General features: G+C 43.5%; 1 protein-coding gene across 1 annotated transcript in view; it reads left to right on the top strand.

The window, feature by feature from the left end:
• The window catches only part of kcnt2b (potassium sodium-activated channel subfamily T member 2b), a 124,625-nt gene that overhangs the window by 70,187 nt on the left and 32,271 nt on the right, over positions 1-22,167 (top strand). Inside the window, exons 15-17 of the mRNA XM_063220083.1 lie at positions 17,809-17,917; positions 18,562-18,618; positions 21,241-21,393. Coding sequence (XP_063076153.1) covers positions 17,809-17,917; positions 18,562-18,618; positions 21,241-21,393 — 319 coding nt within the window. The remainder of the gene's footprint in view (positions 1-17,808; positions 17,918-18,561; positions 18,619-21,240; positions 21,394-22,167) is intronic.

Raw genomic sequence — 22,167 nt, 5'->3', positions numbered from 1 at the left:
TAACGGCTTTTTAAAGAGCGTGTTTTGGGTGTTTTGTCAACACATACCACTGACTCATACTGCTACACACATTGTCTCCTGTGTATATCCTGCTGACCTCCCTCTCTCTTTCTCTCTCTCTCTCACACACACACACACACACACACACACACACACACACACACACACACACACACACACACACACACACACACACACACACACACACACACACACACACACACACACACACACACACACAGCCTGTACTAAAGAAGGCCTTATATACTGAAATTCTGTCTTTAGCTCTCTCTCTCCCCGCCTGTGTCCCAGCTGTGGCAGTGTGTAATTAACATTTCCCTCTACTCGCTCTGGTAGGCAAGGAGATCCACTCCAACCCCAGCACTGCCACGCACCACCGTAATACCCACAGCACTGGCTAGCACCTGAGCAACAGTTGCACAGCGTGCATGCCGTGTGTGCCTGTCTGTGTGTGTGTGTGTGTGTGTGTGTGTGTGTGTGTGTGTGTGTGTGTGTGTGTGTGTGTGTGTGTGTGTGTGTGTGTGTGTGTGTGTGTGTGTGTGTGTGTGTGTGTGTGTGTGTGTGTGTGTGTGTGTGTGTGTGGAGATCTGGTCCACATGTGGCCGTTCAGACATGCGTGCAGACTCTCTCTTGCTCTCTCTCTCTCTCTCTCTCTCTCTCTCTCTGTCTCTCTCTCTCTCTCTCTCTCTCTCTCTCTCTCTCTCTCTCTCTCTCTCTCTCTCTCTCTCACTCACACTCACACTCATACTCACACACACTCACGCACACACTCACACACAAACACACTCCTGTTAGCCCTAGTCAATACAGTATGTGGCGTGTCTTCTAGGAAGCCTGCGTGCCTGTTAGGCAGACCCACCAATCAGCCCTGTGATGCTGCTTTTTTCCGTGTGTGTCTGTGAGTCTGCACGTATATCTAAAAGGCCACGTGTGGACAGGATCCACTGTGTGTGTGTGAGAGAGAGAGTCTGTGAGTCTGCACGGCCACGTGTGGACCAGATCCAGTGTGTGTGTGTGTGCGTGTGTGTGCGTGTGTGTGTGTGTGTGTGTGTGTGTGTGTGTGTGTGTGTGTGTGTGTGTGTGTGTGTGTGTGTGTGTGTGTGTGTGTGTGTGTGTGTGTGTGTGTGTGTGTGTGTGTGTGTGTCTTCTCCCTCCCCTGTCCGCGTGGCTTGGCAGAGGGTGATATTATTAGCTGGCTTAGCGGCCTCCCTAATGGAACTACTATCAGCTCACAACACGTGCCCACACGGCCTCTCATATTAGCGCCTCCATTCACACAAATGAACATGTTATTTTTTAAAATAATTCCCATGGGTTATATATAGGCTATGGAGCCGGATATTGTAAATAGTCATCCTTCATTGTGGAAGGTCTACTTATGAGTAGAAATTATGTTAATTAAGGTGCTGTTTCCACGTAGCCTGCTATTTTTAAAGTCTGCTATTTTTTTTCTCCTGTTTAGGTTAAAGCCTGCTTTTTAATATCTGGATTTTTAAAATCTGCTACGTGGAAACGGAAGGCCAAAACCAATGTAACCAGGAGAAAATAATATCCACATTTAAAAATATCCTGCTACGTGGAAACAGCTCCTTTAAAAAAATCCCACAGGAAAATATAGGCTACTAAGGGTAGCACCGAGCAAAATGGTGTAAATCATTTTCATTCCTCATTTTGAGCTGACATGTTTTCATTTTTCATATGTATAGTAGGTGTACACTTGTACTTGTGTGTACAAATTGATGAGAAATCAAAATGTTTCCGAGTTACTGAGATACAATACATGTAGGCCTATGTGCAATATATTTTTGAGGTTAGCCCTTTCATATAGCCTTTATCTTATAACGTTATTGTCACCAATATGGAAATGGCCATGGCTTTATTTGGTACTGAAGAAGACTCTTGTCAATGTCGCAGCCATGAAAAGGATCGCCGGCAATACCATCTGCATGAAAGGTCTACATTCAGTAGGCCGAATGGTGTAAATCATTTTTATTCATCATTTCGAGGTGACACATTTTCTTTTTTACATATGTGGGTGTACTTGTGAGTACAAATAGATGAGAAATTGAAACATTGCTGAGTTACTGAGATACTGTATGTGCAACATGTTTTTGAGGTTAAATCCAGTAAGTAACCCTGGCTCAATTAGGACTCGAGGTCATTTCACCATCCTTCCCCATTTGTCTCCCAATACTGTCCTCGCACTCTCCCACACTATTCAGAAAAGGCCCACAAACTAAAAAAAAAAAAAAAGTGAGAAGTAGGCCCTAGCGTCAGAGAGAGTAGAGAATCTCTGCTAGCGTGGCTCTAACAGTAGAGTACTAGGCTGCTACGCTGGTGCAATTTGCCAGCCCGGGTCATTTGCCGATCCTCCCCCAGTCGCTTCATCTCTCAAACTGTTCTATCTAGTAAAGGCAAGTGAAAAGTGCATTAAAGCCAGTAGGAATACTTGAAATTATTCATGGTGGTACAGTAAAAACGGTGAAAAGGACATTTGTGTGAACAGAGACCAGAAATGTTGTTGATGATTACCATCTCGTTGAACCTTCAGCCACAATTGCAATGGCATTTTCAAATGGCAATGATAAGGCAGACGAGTCAAAAGTCAATTTCACTTTTGTTCTTAAGAGATAAACAGTAATCTATTTGTGGTGTTTTAAACGTATATTATTCTGGATTTAGTATCTTGTCTTATGTACTCACACACCTTCTTTACTGTGGGCTCATGCATAGTCAATTTTTTGGTCGTAGCCCCATAATGCATGTCACCAGTGGAACGCTGTAATAGTCATTGAAATGTTAATTACCATAGTACTACAATACTATGACATAACACCTGACCTTTAGTAATACACTACGACATGGTGATTGCCATTCCGGTAACAATAAATTTATAATTCTGTGTCTTAACTCATTCAGTGCAAGCCATTTTCAAATTCAGACAGGGGGTTGCCAGGCTTTTTTCAACATTTGAGTGTTTTTTTCAAGAGCCATACATTTTTTTGTTCTTTGTCCATGTGAACAACAAACATACCAGATCAACGTGTTAGGCCCGATCTCCATAAAAAACGCAAAACTTTGACCTTGTGCCATGCATTCTGAAAAGACTCGTTTCAAGTCTATGGCACTCAAAGAGCTTCTGGGTTAAAAAAGATAAACAGTAATGAGCTTGTAGTGTTTTTAATTCATTTACTTCTGAATTTAGCTTGACTCACATACTCATGCACCTTCTTTACTGTGGGCTTGTGCATAGGAACAATCTTTGGTCTCTTTGGTCTCTTTCAATCCTTTTTTATTTCCATGAGGTTTTGGGCCACCATGCCCCTTCCTCTGTCTGAGGAAGACACATGGTGGCCCGAAAACATCACATGACATTAAAAAAAGGATTAAAAGGGAGCGCATGGATGTGCGGGTCTTCCTTGTCTTACATGAACTTAACATTTTGACCCTGCACCCGGAAAAGAGAGATTGGATGCGCATGAGATCAGACTGAGACCAGACAGAGATCAGACCTTCTCAATATCCTCCACTCCTACCCACAACACCATATCTCCAACAGCAGTTGAGCTTCATGGAAATATCCCCATTCCATCAAATCAACTAATTAATGGTTCAGTCTTGTTCCCCCCTCAGGTGACTAGTGTGTTTTATTTGTGTGTTAAAGAGAGGTTAATTGATTGGGCACCTGTGTGAAGGGAAGGTAAACAACTTAGTGAAAACCATGTTCTATAATAGCTCCCCTTTAAAGTTGCCCGTCCTCTGAGGAGGCGGAGAGGAATGGCCAGGGGGATTCATGTGCCCGTGGTCTAACCTTGTTTTTGTGGTTTAGCTCACGTACGGTGTACATATACCATGCCTCACAGCTAAGGTCAGGCAGTTAGATTATATGATATATAGACAGTAGACCGCGGACACAACAACAATGGTCACAGTACGTGACCTACCTGCCATCCTGCTCTTTCCTGCCCTCTCAAATGTTTGTATTTCTCAGAAAAGGAAAAAGAAAAAAAGGACTGGAAAGGGAAAGAAAAGAAAAAAGGATAGGAAAGGGAAAAGAAAAGAAATCCTAATTGGATGGATAGCTGGACTAGAACTGCGGCTGTGTGTGTGTTTACACAGTGTGACTGTGCGGGGCTCAATCAGTGCTCTCCATATGACACAGTGGTGGCAGCCATGTTGCTGTAATTGAACTTCCCTTCATTTCACTGGCGTTTTCTCCTGGAAGGTCAAGGGAAGCAGGCCCGTCGACATGGGGAACTAAGGGGTCAGTTGTCCCGGGCCCAGAGGAAGGAAGGGCCCAGAATTGGGACCCCATTACATTGTATGAATTGAGGAGGGGGGCTTTTGAGATGGATTTCTATCGGCCCCAGCAAAAGTTGTCAGCGGCCCTGAAGGGAAGCCACACTTTCCCCCATTTTAGTCCATAATAGCCATTTTAATTAAAACATTTGGTCTATTCATTTACCGGTTTTTGTCTCCTCTGTGTTGTTCATTCATCAGGGCTCTTCCTAATCAGGGCTCTGCAGTGGATGAAACAGCACCAGAAGGCCCATGCACTACAAGCACTCATACACAATGCCGCGTATTCAGATTGTACCGTATTGTGGAGGGTAGAGTGAGTAGAAGTTATTGCGTGTTCTATTTTTTGATACATAACTACAGAAATTGTCCTCATGCACTAGTTATTTACATAAATAAACAACCTCACAGTTTAAAAAAATCAGTGCTAATGCAACACTTATAGAATCATGTTAAATAGCCCTTTAATGCATGCCATCCCACCAGTGGAACAGTGTAGTATTCACTGAAAAAAATGAACTACTATATATTACTACGACTATGACCACTATGACAGTACACATGGCCTAATACGTTACGACTTAGTCATTGCCATTCTGGTAACAGCTAAATTAGAACAGGTAACTTGTCTTACCGGATTCAAGTGTATTTGGTCCCCAAGTACTCTCAAAGCATTGAATTAGCCCTGTGTTTTTTTCCTGCATAACTTGCATAAACAGCATAATATTTTGTGAAATGTTGTACACGGTGTGTGTGGGTAACTTTTTAAAAAATCTTGGTGTCCCTCTCCACCAAAATGTATCCCCAGCACTGCGTCTCTAACTAGTAGTTGTCACTCCTGATGCTCTGGCAGGTGACAGAGTAATAACAGACCAGGCAGCTCTGCTTCCCATGGTCAGATCCAACCAGAGTTCCTCTCTGGCAGCTCTGCTGCAGATCCAGAGGTGTCAAAAGTAGAAGTAAAAAAAAAAAAGAAACACAGTTTCTTTCCAACAGAGATGACTTATCTGCCGTGAGAAACCAGTTCAACCGTTCCAATTGCCTTGTGATCAGCCGACTCTGGGCTGGTTGTATCGACTTTGTGGTGGGGTCTTGTTAGGTTTTTGGTGTTTTTCATTAACAGCAGTCTACCTCATCAAGTACAGTGGTGTAAAAGCTGTGTAATTTCATGCGCTAGTCTTTTTCTTACAGCTCCTGCCTGTCAGCTCTGTTTCCTTGTCCTCCTTTCACTTCTCCTCAGTCATCTTCCAGACTCTCTGAGCTTGTCTCTACCCACCTCATCTCCCTCTCTCTTACTTCCTCACTACCCACCTCATCACTCCACTGGTTTCTTTCTTTACTCTTCTTTCTTTCCTCCTCTCTGCTTTCTTCTGTCACTGCCTCCCCCAGTGTCGCTCACCCACCTCTCTTCTCTTCTCTTCCCCTCTCTCTCTCTCTCCCTCCCTCCCACCCTCCCTCCTTCTCTCACTTGCTATCTCACTCTCTCTTTCTCTCTCTCTTTCTCCCCCTCTCTCTCTCTCTCTCTCTCTCTTTCTCCCTCTCTCTCTCTCTCTCTCTCTCTCTCTCTCTCTTCCCCCTCTTCCCTCTCTCCCTACCTCCATCTTTCACTTTCCCCCTCTCTCCACCTCTCCACTCTTCCCATCTCTTTCTCTTCCTCCCCCCTTCTCTCACTCCCCCCTCTTCCCATCTCTCTCCATTCCTCCTTGTCCTGTGCGCCTTCCCTCTTTCTCCCCACCTCCCTGCTGTTGCCACTCGCTGTCCTGTCTTTTCTCCTTCCATTCGTTCCATGCGGGGCGGAGCAGCAGTTCCGGTGGTGTGGCCTGTAGAGTCAGTGTGCAGACTCTGCCTCTGAACTAGCCTCCGTGAGTGAGTCACGACGAAGAGGAAAAGGATAGGTGCGGCCCCCTCAGCTGCTTCGTGCGCCCTCAGCAGGCCCGGATTAATGCACAGGCTAGATATGGCTGCAGACTAGGGGCCCCCACCTGCCAGGGCCCCCCAATTAGTTACATAATAGTCAAAAATTGCACAATTATGACTAGATGAATCTGTGAAAAATACAGTTTAAAACATTGTAAACATGTTATCCTTAATTCCTAGCTTGTAATTATGTCACTGTCTGTGTAATTGTAACATTTGCCCTCCAGGGGGGCCTACAACAACCTGTAGCCTAGGGGCCCCAGGTCATCTTTATCCGGCCCTGGTCCTCAGACATTCGTCTCACTCTTCCCCACTCCACTGAACGAGCCACTAAAGCTGTACTGCCATCACTGTACTGTACTGCCATAGCTGCCCACCATCACTCTCTCACTCCCCATGACCCTGACACAGACTTCTGTTGAAATCACATATAATGCTTCACCTATACAGAGCTTTTGCACAATTCAATTTGAAAGGGTGCAAGGGATGTAACCAAGGTTATGGTTTACTGTAAAGTAGCAGACAAATATCACACACACTGTCCATTGCACATGCATTTTCTTGCTCGCAATGTTTCCTTGTTCAGACCTTCTTCAAGTGAGAATGTACCGTATATTTATTTACTATTTATCTTGACTTGGTATCATTGGAAATGGTTGGTTGGTGGTTGCTACATTGGTCAGTGTAGGAAGGAGTACAATAAAATGGATATATACTAAAGAAAACATTACAAAGAAAAACTAGCACGGCTATTTATGGACATGAGGGCGGTCTGGTGTGGTGGTCTGTATGGCCGAGGACATGTTGTGACACGTCTCAGAGTGTAATATGGGCACTAAGTGCAGGAGGAGGTGGCATTAATTGGACCTGCCGGGGAAAAACCTCCAGTCAGAACTTGACAAGCAGCTTAATCGCTGCCTAATACTCAATCATCACAGTGCAAATATGAGGCTGTGTCTACTGCTCACAACACCAAGACAAGCGGTGCAGATTTTAGGCTGTGCATACTGCCTATATACAGCACCAAGGGAAGAAGGGGATGTAGACTGCATTTCCGCAGAGAAACGTGCAAATATGAGGCTGTGCTTTCAGCTTACAGCAGTGATTCCCAACCAGCAGCATGTGTAGTGTACCCGGGGTGCGCAAGCACACTGCAGCGGGGACATGGAAAACTACCAATAACTAGAAATGCACTCAGAGAATGCAGACCTCCGGCAAGGAAGCTGTTTGATAGAACATTTGACAATGTTACACCCATTTTTTTCCAGGTCTTTCTGCCTTGTTTTTGTGGAGTTAGAAACTGGATTGCCTATCCCCCAATGGTGCAGAATCTTTAAAACAATTCTGGATCTGCATGGCGATCCGGATCACCACCAAAATGTAATCCCTTGTTCCTTCGGTCATTCCTAACGACTCCACAAAATTTCATCCAAATTCATGACTTTTTTAGTTATCCTGCTGACACAAATAAACAGACTAACAGACAGACTAACCAACGCGACCGAAAACATAACCTCCTTGGCGGCGGAGATAATAACAAATATATGGAGACTAGTGATCATATTGGGATAGAGCAAGAGATATACGTAGAGCATGAATGGGGGAAGCTGATGGTATGCCAAAAGGCAGGAGAAACCAGAGATGGAGAGAGGCATGGGGAAACAGAAAAAAAGAGAAAGAGGGGGAAAAGGAGAAAAGACAGGGAGAGAGAGGCGGAGATACAGACAAAGGAATAATTACAGAGCTAGAGAGAGACAGAGATCTGCAAACAGAGACAGGGAGAGCTGGAAATTGAGAAAAGAAGCCAGAGAGAGAGAGAGAGACAGAAAGAGAGAAAAATAGTGAGGTTAGGCAAGACTAAATAAAGCCAGTCAGAAGCAGGACAGAATGAGATCAAGAGAACAGCTAGAGGCAACAATATAGACATGCATGTGTGTGAGAGAGAACGGAGAGAGAGAGAGAGAGAGAGTAATAATTTAACACCATGAGGATGTTTTTAATTGTGAGAGCTGTCAGTAATGGGAGGGTATGGAGCCGCGTTGTGGCCATTGATTGTGAACACAGGGAAACATCATGTCACCATCTCTCATCTCCCATTCTGCATGTGTGTGCGTGCTCGCTCTCTGTGTGAGTGTGTGTGTGTGTGTGTTGTGTGTGTGTGAGTGTGTGTACTGACTGTCCTCTTGAGTGTTTGGATGCAAACACAACACACACACACACACACACACACACAGACACACACACACACCCTGGTGCTCCGCCTGTGCACTCCTGCTGACCTGCTGTCTTGTGGTGCCATCATGTCAATATGCAGCCTGCTGGGCCGTCTGTCTCTCATGCCAATGAATACTGATTGAATTAGTACAGGGGCCACCCGGCGCTGAGGCAACGCATGTCATTACCTACCCGAGTGGGGAACACTTTGCCAGTGCTACTACAGTGTGACTACTACACTATACACTGTAAAACATTGCAGGCCAGTTAAACATAAAAAAGGTAAGTTGCCCTGCTGCCTTAAGTTTGTAAGTTAGCTCAACTCAAAGCCTTCTCAAGTTTGAGTTAACTTACTAACTAATAGCAGCAGGGACACTTTTTTACGTTTAACTGTCTGCCATTTTTGACACTCCCTTCTGCCTGGATTAAAACCGGTTCTGCACTCTTCACTACCTTCAGCATTGACAGAGAAACACATACTACCTTAGACAATAATTGTGTGTGTGTGTTTGTGCGTGCGTGCGTGTGTGTGTGTGTGCGTTTATGTTATGTGATGTTACACACACACACACACACACACACACACACACACACACACACACACACACACACACACACACACACACACACACACACAGAGGCACTCCTTCCTCTTCCTTCCCTCCCGCCCACTGTGGAGAGGGAGAGCGGAGGAAATGAAATAGGAAGGAAGACAATTATGAAGAGGTGTAGGCTGCTGCTGCTGCTGCTGCTGCTGCTGCTGCTTCTGCTGCTGCTGCTTCGTCCCTGGCTACGTCTGGGAAAGTAATTGCTTTCTGGAAACTCCTTACAGAAGGAGGGAGTAAGACAGGGAGGAGGGGAGGAGAGGAGAGGAGAGGAGAGTAGAAGGAGAAATAGAGAGGAGAGGGGAGGGAGGAGAAATGGAGAGGAGAGGAGAAATGGAGGGGAGGAGTGGAGATGGAGAAGGAGAAATTGAGAGAATAGGAGTGAGGAAGAGAGCAGAGGAGAAGGAGATATGGAGAGAATATGAGAGGAAGAGAGGAGAAGGAGAAATGGAGAGAATAGGACTGGAAGAGAGCAGAGGAGAAGGAGAAATGGAGAGGAGAGGAACAAATAGGAACGGAAAAAAGAAATAAGTAAAGGAGGGGAGAAGTAATAGTAGAGAAGAATAAATGAAGACGGGAGGAGAGGAGAAAGAAAGAAAGAATGGAGGAGAGATTGAGAGAGAGCTGTAGAGGGGGAGATCGACAGAAAAGAAGAGTGAAGCAGAAAAAGAAAAGGGACAGGGGGTATGAGATAGAACGTGAATCAGCTAATTGGTATTGTGTGCCTGTGTGTGCGTGTGCGTGTGTGTGTTGCATAATGAACTCCTGTCTAATGAAAGAACACTGTCAATTTCTGAATATTCATGAAGCAATATACAGTATAGTAGATTTTGATGTTTTCAATGCTTTGTTCCCTTGGCAGCGGGATGCCGGTAGACTACTCTTAAAAACAACACACAGCGCTACAAACAAAAGCAACACAAAGTGCTACAAACATTTTGATTGGATCGTTTTCGGAGACTCTGGAGTCTGCGGTCACAATTCTCTCATTACAAAAGGACATAAAAAGCAGTATATTCCACAGCAAAAAAAAAACACTAAATTGCTTTCAAAGATTTTTCATACGGTACCTCATGTCTTTTTTTACAGTAGCCTACGTGATGACTTTATTGTTACTGCAGTGGCATAATTGCTGCCACGCTCCTGGAAATCTTAGTTGATTACATTTTGAAGGACCTCTCACCAAACAATAAATGTTAGTTCATATTGTTCCCTGGTGTGAGGTTTTACACAGCATAGTTCTTGCATATTGCACATAAATTGTGATGGCAAGAAATGTGTTTGATTTGAGCGTGCAGTATTTTGCACCGTGTTTTCATTAGCGGCTTAAGGGTACTTTTACTGTATGGCTTTTAAACTCTTTCAGGAATACATGTATGACCGCACTCGCGAGTGCGCACGTGCGCACGCACGCACGCATGCACGCACACACACACACACACACACACACACACACACACACACACACACACACACACACACACACACACACACACACACACACACACACACACACACACACACATGGCTCCAGTCACACATACTGTATCTGTCAGATACACACATACATTCACATCTAATTTTCCCAATATCTTTCCTTTCCCAATATCTTCCCTGCCTGTATCTCTCTCTCTCTCTCTCTCTCTCTCTCTCTCTCTCTCTCTCTCTCTCTCTCTCTCTCTCTCTCTCTCTCTCTCTCTCTCTCTCTCTCTCTCTCTCTCTCTCTCTCTTTCTCTCTCTCGCCCTCTCTATCAAAGCATCACCCAAATTGATATGCATGCTCATATTTAATATGTATTTATGCATGTATATATAAATAACCCCGTTGCCAGTCCTGACTGGTGGAAGCCACTTGAAAGTGCCCTCCATTAATGGCAGTCACCGCTGTTAAGGTTGAAGCTTTTAGAGGCCAGAGCTCTCAAAACCTCCTCTGCAGCTTTTTAATCGCATACTGTACAGTGGCTACAGGATACTGTAGGTCAGTATGTGGTAGGGCTGTAACGGTATTGTATCGAACCGAGAAATCCTGATACACAGTCACGATACTGTGTCGTGATGCAAAAAGGCAGTATAGTGATATGCTTTTTCAAAGTTCTATCAGTCCAGGAAATATGATGTGATGGTGCTTTTAATACTTGTAACCTGCTCTACCTATAAATTATTGTTTATATTTTTGTGAAGATAATAAATAACATTAAAAAAAAAGCTTCAGTGCAGTGTATCAAACTGTAGGTCAAAGATCGTGATACGAATTGAATCGTTGTGTGTATCGTTACAGCCCTAGTATGTGGGTCAGTGACGTAACAGCAGGCGCATCGACAGCCAGTGCCACTATCGTATTATTTTTTTTGTTTGTTTTTCGTGGACTATCTAAGAAGCATATTCATTGCAACATATCAATCACCAATTACTAATTCATTTATTGCCATTAAATGCTCTTACGCCACCTGACGTCTGTCACCCTGCCGTCTGTAACTCCATCCATGTTGGTCGCTCTGTCCGCCAATCAGAAGCCAGCTATTTTGAGGGTGTGCATGCAACAGAGGACTTTGGACCTAGTGTGTGACAGCATGCATCACTCTGAACATACATACTGCACCTCAGGGCTAAAGTTAGGATTCGGATAACAGTTTTTGTTTGGTTTGTACATTTGCTTAACTCCTTACCACAGTCCCTCACGCAGTTCATTCATTGTAACCAAAATGTTAATGAAGAAGTCTTAATTGGTTACCCAAGACTCCCTACATTGTCATAGAAATGTTATGATGTAGTTGAGTGTTTTCATCAAAGAGCGAATAGGCCCTCGGTTGACCCCATCTGCAGTAAGAGGCTACAGTACAATATTCTCGTAAAATGGACTCACAATGCAGAGGTACCCTGTTTTCCCCTGGATCAGTCTCCCTTGTTTTTTTTAAAAAGATAAGTAAATAAATTGAACTGAGTTGAACTCGACTTTGCTGATGCAGCTGAGGAGCTGGGATGTGTTTGTTGTTTTTGGTGAATGAAAATGAATGTTTCCTGTCTGCATCCTCGCTCTCTAATTGACAAAATGTGGAAATATGTTCTTACAAGCTCACGCAGCACAACACTAATGAGACACACTAATTAATGAATCCATTAAATGATCACCGAGGTACCTGGCCCATTGATTTGAGCTGATGTTTTCCGACATTAGTTAAAACAATTACGATAGATTTGCCAGCTTCTGTCACCTCCATGCACGTACACATGCGCATGCCCGCACACACACACACACACACACACACACACACACACACACACACACACACACACACACACACACACACACACACACACACACACACACACACACACACACACACACACACACACACACACACACACACACAGAGGGTGGGAAAGAGAACAACACACACATACACTATAGTCTAATAGCTTAGCTCCAAAATATAAAGGAATCGTTCAGTTTGTGATACAAGCATGAAAATTGGTACACATATAGCCAAAGGCATTCCAAAAAGAACTGGATATGGAGCCATTGTGAATTTTCAACATGGTGGCCATGGCAGCCATTTTTCAAAATGGCCGCCAGCCACAACAGTTTTCTTGGATATAATATATTTTAGACATATTTACCATTCATACCACTTGGTAAATGTGATATGGATAATAGAAAAGTTGTCATGAATATTCAAGATGGCCGCCATTTTCAAGATGGCAGCCGTCACTTGTATGATTTATCTGATGTAGGTGATATCAGTGTCATTTTTCATGATGCAGAATTCAAATTTGTAACTTTGGAATTAACCAGAAGCTTCCTTTTATCTCATTCTATACTTAATATACAGTATAGTATCACTGTTTCTTTCAAGATGGCAGCCCATGTCAGATAATCATACAATAGTGGAGTCTGTTAAGGGTTTTACCGTTACGGAAGTTAGAAAAGCACTTTGCATGGTTTTTCTTTAGGGTATATGCTGTAATTCTAGCCTAAGAGCCCTCAGAGTTTTTTTCTACAATGTCATATACAACAAGTCATGTTGTGTAATGCATTACATTGTTATTACATTACATTATACTTAGCTGACAATGTTAAAGGGACAGTTTGGTCAATTTCAACATGCAGTTGTAATGCTCACACTACCCTGGACTTGTCAGTGCCTGAGATTTTTTTTTCTTCTTCTTCAGCCGTTTCCGAGATCCTGGTCATTGTAATGGGGGCAGCTCTTTGTTTACATTTCAAAAAAACATTTTTATTTATTCCCAAAAACGATAACAAAAGGTTATAAAACATCAGCAGACAACTAGCAAACAGCAGTACCTTTTGGGAAAATATTTGGAGTTGGCCTATGTTTCATTTTTTAAAAATGTAAACAAACGCTGCCCCCATTAGAATTGCTCATATCTCGGAAAGGGCTGAGCCGAAAAATGTGGCATCACCAGGTACTGACAAGTCAAGGGTAGCGTGAGCAATACAACTGCATGTTGAAATTGACCAAACTGTCCCTTTAATATAGTCCGGAACTCAGCAGAGATGAAAGGGCAGTGGTAGCCTGCTTGACCAGATTCATGAAACTACAAAAATGTACATGGTGGTGTGCATTGGCACTGCCCTCAAGATTTGATTCGATTCGATTACGATTCGGGAGGTAGCGATTCGATTCGATTTGATTCAATTCTACAATGCATTGCAATGCATTACATTTCTACTGAAAGCAAAGCAAATGTTTCATCAGTCATGATGAGGCAATACAAGTAGTCAGATACTGAACAACATTTTACTGGCTGTTTTCTGAATCTGAATTCAAATGAGCATTTCCCACACTAAAACTATGGTGAGAATAGACGACTGCTGCTAATGCTTGCTGAGCAGCATCTGAATGGGGAAGTGTCAGTGCAAGATGATGTCCAAGGTAGCAGGTTCTCCATCCTCTAATTTCCCTGACAGATATTTTTTATTTGTATGAGAGAGGGTAAAGGACAGGACCTCTCCATATGTATGAAGAACCCATAAGATCACCTAATTCTACATTCTCACAAGTAGCATTGTGCATATTGAGTGCATTTCTGCCATCTTTAGAATGGCATTACAGATTACTCAATATACATGTAGGCCACAGTATGGCTTCAGTTCAAATTAAATGGAAATGTTTTCTAAGTAGGTGTTGAGTAAGTAGGCAGAGGTAAATTGTTTTTTCCTGAATTTGCAAACAAGTCCTCACCAAGTAATTGTGTCACAAGTTGCATTACAGTTAGCTCAGTAATCATTGAGTACTTCAATTGGTACTTCAAAACTGACAGTTTTGTACCGTACCGTAGGTCTTTGCCACCCTTACCCATAGGAGAAATATCTATATAAAACAACAATTCTCATATGGTATATACTATAAAAGTAAATCATTACGGTACTCATTTTCTTGATATGCAAGGCACACAAATAGTCTGGGAGGAAGGATAGTCTCCCATTAGGATAAGGATTGTATCATACCCCCCCCCCCCCCCCCCCAACAAAATGCCACATGACTTTTTTTTTTACCTTCACAAATTTGAGTGGTAACAGTAACATAACTCATTCCCACTACACTTTTTTGCTTTATATTGTACATGACCTCAGAATGCTCTACATGTTTCAGTTCTATAGTTGTACAGTACAGTACAGTACAGTACAGTACAGTACAGTACAGTACAGTACAGTACAGTACAGGTGCAGTATAGAAAAGTACAGTAGAGTACAGTACAGTACAGTACAGTAGCATACAGTACAGTGCAGTACAGTATATTACAGTAGTATACAGTACGGTGCAGTATAGAAACGTACAGTAGAGTATAGTACAGTACAGTACCATTCAGTACGGTGCAGTACAGTATACAGTACAGTAGCATACAGTACGGTGCAGAATAGCAAAGTAGAGTACAGTACAGTAGCATACAGTATAGTGCAGTAGAGTACAGTACAGTACAGTATTTCACATTACAGTTCAGTACAGTAGAGTATAGTACAGTACAGTACAGTACAGTAGCATACAGTATAGTGCAGTACAGTACAGTACAGTACAGTACAGTACAGTATTTCACATTACAGTACAGTATAGTATAGTACAGTACAGTGCAGTACTGGGTCCTAAGGAAGCATGTTCTAAATTTCACGCTTTTGTCAGCTCCGTAACGCTAATGGCCTTTTTCTTGAAAATGGCGGCCATCTTGAATATTCATGACAACTTTTAAATTATCCATAAGACATTTACCAAGTAGTATGAATGGTAAATGTGTCTAAAATGTCATATTATATCCATCTCAAAGTTATTCATTCAGTCAGTCAGTCTGTCTGTCAGTCTGTGCTGCTTTTCCATGGCTGTCCACAGGGCCTCTGACAGCTTTTGCTGGGCCCGGGACAAAGTTATCTCAAAGGGCCCTCTACCCAATACATACAATGTAATGGAGACCCAATTCTGAGCCCCCTATCTCCTTGGGCCTGGGGAGCATACCCCTTTGTCCCCCCCTGTCGGCGAGCCTAGCTGTCGTCTAAGTCTGGTAGTTTCCTTTGCGTAGGAGAGCGCAGCATGACGGTGAAGTAGGACGTGTGTTCCGTCTGGATCTGCAGCACTGTACTGTAGCGCTCAGGTCAAGCCCTGCGTCGGGGGCAAATTGAGGCAGAGTGGTTTGAAATCAGACTTTTCAATTGCAGTGACCTCACACTGTCACCAGCACAGCAGCCAGGTCTGGCAGGGGGTGTCTGATTGGTTCTGCTCCCCTGCGATGCTAATGTCTGATTGGCTGGCCTGGGCTGCCCATTGATGCTGCCGACAGCAGGGGGGCCCTCCCATTGGCCACAATTTCCAACACCATTTCCTGTTCTCTGTGGACGCAAAGTGCCCCAATCTAGACATAATAAAAAAGGTTATATAATTGTTTTTTGTTTTTTGTTGAATGGTTCTTGAAGAATGACTCGCTAATAGTTGTTGCTAATTAGGCTCTGAAATAACGGGACGTGCTCCGGGCATGTAATTTGTCAGTGCTGAACAAAACAAAATGACCAAGTATACTGAAACATTATTTTCTAATGACATATTTAGAGGAAAGTTTGGTCATACAAAGTAATGACAAAATCATTTCACTGACAGAAACTTTTTACAGCAAGGTTTGAATGAACTCATATTTATGCGTGTTTGTGTGTATGTGCATGTGAGTTTCAGTGCATGGGTGCGTGCATGTGTGTCTGATTTACTGTAGGCCTATATAATTTCAATGTAATGCAATGTAATTTGTGTGTGTGTGTGTGTGTGTGTGTGTGTGTGTGTGTGTGTGTGTGTGTGTGTGTGTGTGTGTGTGTGTGTGTGTGTGTGTGTGTGTGTGTGTGTGTGTGTGTGTGTGTGTGTGTGTGTGTGTGTGTTTAGCAATATGCAAACACATATTCCTTTAATTCACAAAATACCAAATAAAAAATGACAGAAGCAATTTTTCGCCTATAAACTTGTTAGGGAATGCCATTGAACACCCCTAACCACTTAATGAGATGCATACTTTCGAAAACAGGTTTAACCCTCTGAGGTCTAAGGCCTTTCAGAGGCTTTTAGGCTGCTTGCACCACCCTGACATTTTCAAGTATTTTCAACTAACAGTAAGCATCTATGCAAAAGTGAAATATATGGTTGCATTCTGAAAAGCCTGACAATAAATAATCTGAAAGAAAATTGGGTGTCATACAAACATGTTTTATTTAAATTGAGTATAAACACAACTGTACAAAAAAACAGGTTTCAGAGGTCTTCAAAAAGTGCAAGAAAACACACAATAAATATATCTAGCCAAGACTTTTGAAGTTTGAATCTTGTAAACAAATGTGTTGGCTGCATAAAAGTAAAAAGGGCATTTAGAAATGTTTTGTTGTTTTCATACAAAATGCAAAAAAGAAACACTATGTCCGGCCACTGCCTGTCTCATTTGAATACTAATGAGATAGGTGTGAAAAACCTCTAATGGCCCACACCCCCCTGTCAATCTCCATGTGCTCTGATAACACACACCCCTGTCACTCTCTTTGTCCTGTGGCCAAGTGAGGAGCATGGCTGTGTTTACCCTAGATGAAAGGGGCGTGTTGTCACCTCTGAATAGCCACTCAAGCACCGGTACTTTACATGTGAATAGCTATACGTGTGGCTGCTACAGGCAGAGAGTACAGAATATGCGAAGATTTCTTTTCACTTTCTTTAAATTGGGCCAGCTATATAATTTATTTAATATATATATATATGACATATGGGAGGTCTGAGGTTTCTAATGGTGTAACTTATATGTTTCAATGACAAAAACTCACAGAGTTACAGATTTGTTTTGGAGCCTCTCAAGGGCAATTAGACCTCAGAGGGTTAAGGTGTTTTTAAGGACATATATGGACATGCCTATGACACAAAATCTAAATCAGCCAAATAACGGAGACAGCAGCAAACATTAAAAAAAGGTGAGTGCGGTTCTAAAACAGACAACTCAGAAAAGGGGCTTAATGTTCAAGATAGTGCAGTTGTCCTTTAAGTATGTCATTCTGACCCTAAGCTGTGTGTGTGTGTGTGTGTGTGTGTGTGTGTGTGTGTGTGTGTGTGTGTGTGTGTGTGTGTGTGTGTGTGTGTGTGTGTGTGTGTGTGTGTGTGTGTGTGTGTGTGTGTGTGTGTGTGTGTGTGTGTGTGTGTGTCTGTGTGTCTGTGTGTCTGTGTCTGTGTGTCTGTGTCTGTGTGTGTGTGTGTGTCTGTGTCTGTGTGTCTGTGTGTGTGTGTAGATCATGTGGTGTGTGAAGAGGAGTTTAAGTACGCCATGCTGGCCCTCAACTGCGTGTGTCCAGCCACCTCGACCCTCATCACTCTTCTCATCCACTCCTCAAGGGGACAGTGAGTACACGCACACAAATGCACGCGCGCACACACACACACATGCGCGCACACACACACACACACACACACACACACACACACACACACACACACACACACACACACACACAAACACACACACACACACACACACACACACACACACACACACACACGCGTGCACACACACACACACACACACACACACACACCACACACACACACACACACACCACACACACACACACACACACACACACACACACACACACACACACACACACACACACACACACAGAGCCTCCATGTCTCTTCTTCCCCTTATTACATGTAAATCACTCTAAAGTGAATCGTTAGCTTTCCATTTTACACTTCATCATTGTGTGAAATATCACCACGACAACCAAATCACACCACACCACACCCTCCCTTCCCTCCTCTAACTCTCTCTCTCTCTTCTCTCCTTCTTTACATCCCTTTCTTGTCCTCTCCTGTCCTTACCCCATCTCCCCCCTCTCTCTCTCTCCCTTTTTTATTTTTTCTCCTCTGTCCTTCTCTCTCTCTTTCCTTTCCTCTCCTCTGTCCTTCCCTTCCTCCCTCTCTCTCCCTCCCCTTTGTCTTTTTTCTCCTTCATCCATCGCTCCTTGGCATGTCTGTTGAAGGGCTGCTCCATCAGAGGCCTTCAAGCAGCGAGCAGGAGCCTTCCAGCCGCTCAGCAGGTCAGTAAACTACAGTATTACAGTAGAAATGCACCACACTACAATAGTCTGCAGTATAATTACACTACAATACAATACACTACAGTCCACTACACTACCATACAATGCACTAGACCACCCACACTACACTACAATACAATACACTACAGTCCACTACACTACCATACAATGCACTAGACCACCCACACTACACTACAATACAATACACTACAGTCCACTACACTACCATACAATGCACTAGACCACCCACACTACACTATACAATACACTACAGTCCACTACACTACCATACAATGCACTAGACCACCCACACTACACTACAATACAATACACTACAGTAGGCTATAATACACTACAGGGGGACAGGTCGTTTCGTCTAATGAATTTCTCCGAGGGGACGTTACATTCAAAACTTGGGACCATTCGTATAAGGCCTGCGTCATTTCTTCGTGTATAATCACAATACACTACAGTATAGTACAAATATAATAAATACACTGCACTGCACTACAGTACACTACACTACACTACACTACTCTGCTCTATTCTACACTACACTACACTACACTACACTACACTACACTACACTACTCTGCTCTATTCTACACTACACTACACTACACTACACTGCACCACACACTACATTACAGTACAGGGTGCCTCCACTGCCTTGGAGTGTGTACTTGGGCCCAGTTTGCGGACCACTCTATCGCACTGTGTATTCTAGCCAGTCACTGTAAGCTACAGATCGGTTCAGATAGACCTCCAGCCCAGCTGGTGCAGTCCCTCTCCTCCCAATTTCAACGTTTTTTTTCTGAGCAGTGTTTGCCAAAAAGCTAGAGATTTGGCACCCGTGGTTTACCTGGGGGTTACTCCATCTGTGCCATATAGAGCAGAGCAGAGTAATCAGCCTGGTGGGCCACCTGACCAGGCCAGAGCTTATCTGCAGCCCCCTAGCCTGCCTGTCATCAAAGGATTCATCTCTTCATCTCTCTCTCTCTCTCTCTCTCTCTCTCTCTCTCTCTCTCTCTCTCTCTCTCTCTCTCTCTCTCTCTCTATCTCTCCATCATATAATTTCTCTGTCTCTGTTCATCATCAAAGGTCTATCCTCTCCTCTCTCTCCTAACTCTCTCATTTTACACACATCTCATCTCTCTTCTCATCTCCTTGCATCCTTCCCTGACTCTGTTAATCTCATTATGTTCATCACACTCCCCCTATCTATCTATCTATCTATCTATCTATCTATCTATCTATCTATCTATCTATCTATCTATCTATCTATCTATCTATCTATCTATCTATCTATCTATCTATCTATCTATCTATCTATCTATCTATCTATCTATCTATCTCAATTTATCAGTCTGTCCTCCTCCTTCTCTCACTCCTGTTCTTATTTGCCTTCTTGCTCCACTCCCCCTTCACCTCCCACTCATTCCTGTTTGCTTTATCATTCTCCATCATCAGACTCTCCTCTCCTCTCCTCCTCCGTCTGACATTCCCTCTCGAAATACGCTGGATTTGATTATTTCCCTCCTCCAAATCCCATTGTTACAGTACATCAGAGCTGTACATTTGCTCATTCCTCTTCACTTCGTTTATTTTATTTTTCTTCCATATGGTACCATCATATTTCGCCCCTTATGCACTTATGCAAACTGACAAGTTGGACGTCCTATTAGACTTTACAGTAATAACCTTTATGGTAAGACTGTTGCGTGCTGTAACCATAGTGAAATACTATGATGGTCTTTTCAGTGACTATAAAAGTTCCACTAGTGGAACAGTGAGCATTTCAGGGCAACTGGTCCTTAATGCTAATGAAATGTCACTAGGGGTGGTGAGGTATGGCTGTGTGCGCACGTGCGTGCGTGCGTGCGTGCGTGCGTGCGTGCGTGCGTGCGTGCGTGCGTGTGTGCGTGAGAGAGAGAGAGAGAGAGAGAGAGAGAGAGAGAGAGAGAGAGAGATAGGCGAGGGCCAGAGAGGAGAGGGAGACAATTAGGCACCCTGTGATTCATTTCAGACATTTGTGCTGCTCCCACTCGGAGCCTATGGCTTATTTAGTATATTTAGTAGAGGTTAATGTATCCTAAGTAGCCTGATTTTAACTGTTTGTGTGTGTGTGTTTGTGTGTGTGTGTGTGTGTGTGTGTGTGTGTGTGTGTGTGTGTGTGTGTGTGTGTGTGTGTGTGTGTGTGTGTGTGTGTGTGTGTGTGTGTGTGTGTGTGTGTGTGTGTGTGTGTGTGATAGAGAGAGACAGAGACAGAGACAGAGAGAGATGGGCAAGGATGAGTGATGTGTGGGAGGGGATACTTGGAGGTAGATTGAGAGGGTAAGAGGTGATGTTTGAAAAGGTCAGTCTTGTTGTCATGTAACCCTGTCCCCAAATGCCATTAAATGTACATCTACAACTAAATGTAATGTAACATAGTGTAATGTACTGTAATGTAATGTGGTGAAATATACAATAATATAATGCAATGTACCGTAGACTGGTCATAGTGGAATGGAATGAAATGGAATGTAACATACTGTATTGTAATAGTAGCTTAATGTAATGTACTGTTACAGTAATGTACCGTGATGTGATGTAATGTAATGTAATTTGATGTTATCTCAGAGAGGGAGGGGCCAGCTCTGTGGACCAATGGCAGAGGACGTACCGGCGCTGCTCAGCCAATGAGGTTCACCACATCCAGCTGGAGGAGAGCAAGTTCTTTGGGGAGTACCAGGGCAAGAGCTTCACATTCGCCTCCTTTCACGCACACAAGAAGTAAGAGCCTCGTGGCACACAAGTGGAGCTTCAAACACACACACACACATACACGCATACACACACACACACACACACACACACACACACACACACACACACACACACACACACACACACACACACACACACACACACACACACACACACACACACACACATAAGCCTGTCACGATATACGATAAGTCAATAAATCGTATGATAACTTTTTACAATAACGATCACTTTTCTGGCCCCGATAAGTAACGATAAGTTATTTGCGTGATGTTTTGTTTTCCCTCTCTCCCTTTCTCTACCGTAGCCGTAAGACTACTGATGGCGCGTTATAGGCCAACGCAGCGCAATGACGCTTAAATGTTGGTGTAATTTTAAGTTTCAGTGCAGTTCTGGTTGGAAAAAAGTGCATTGATCTGGCTACTTGCGTCTTTGAAATAGAACGCTGGTGTTCCCGCGCGTCGCTTATAAGCCTCGACAAAGAATCAGCGCTAGAGACTAGGAGCGCAATATTCTTCCAGTCTCAGTCAGCGCATCTGCAACGTTCCTCAGAGAGGGGAAATGAACAGCTCCAACACTGGGACAAATGTTCATTTTGAAACATGCGCAGGAACACAATATTCACGTCACGACGAAGACGTGTTTGTGCAAACATGAAATAGTGGTACCGTCGCGACAAACTTGCTCTGAGGCTGTTATTTTAAACCTCGCCGAGTTTCCACTATTATTTCAATGCGCCTCCTACCCCGACGTTCGTTGTCTGTTCTTTTTGTGATTTTC

This window comes from Engraulis encrasicolus, chromosome 2, assembly GCF_034702125.1.
Source record: "Engraulis encrasicolus isolate BLACKSEA-1 chromosome 2, IST_EnEncr_1.0, whole genome shotgun sequence".
Lineage (NCBI taxonomy): Eukaryota > Metazoa > Chordata > Actinopteri > Clupeiformes > Engraulidae > Engraulis > Engraulis encrasicolus.
Note: the sequence above shows the minus strand (reverse complement) of the source record. Positions and strands in the feature narration are given on the sequence as shown.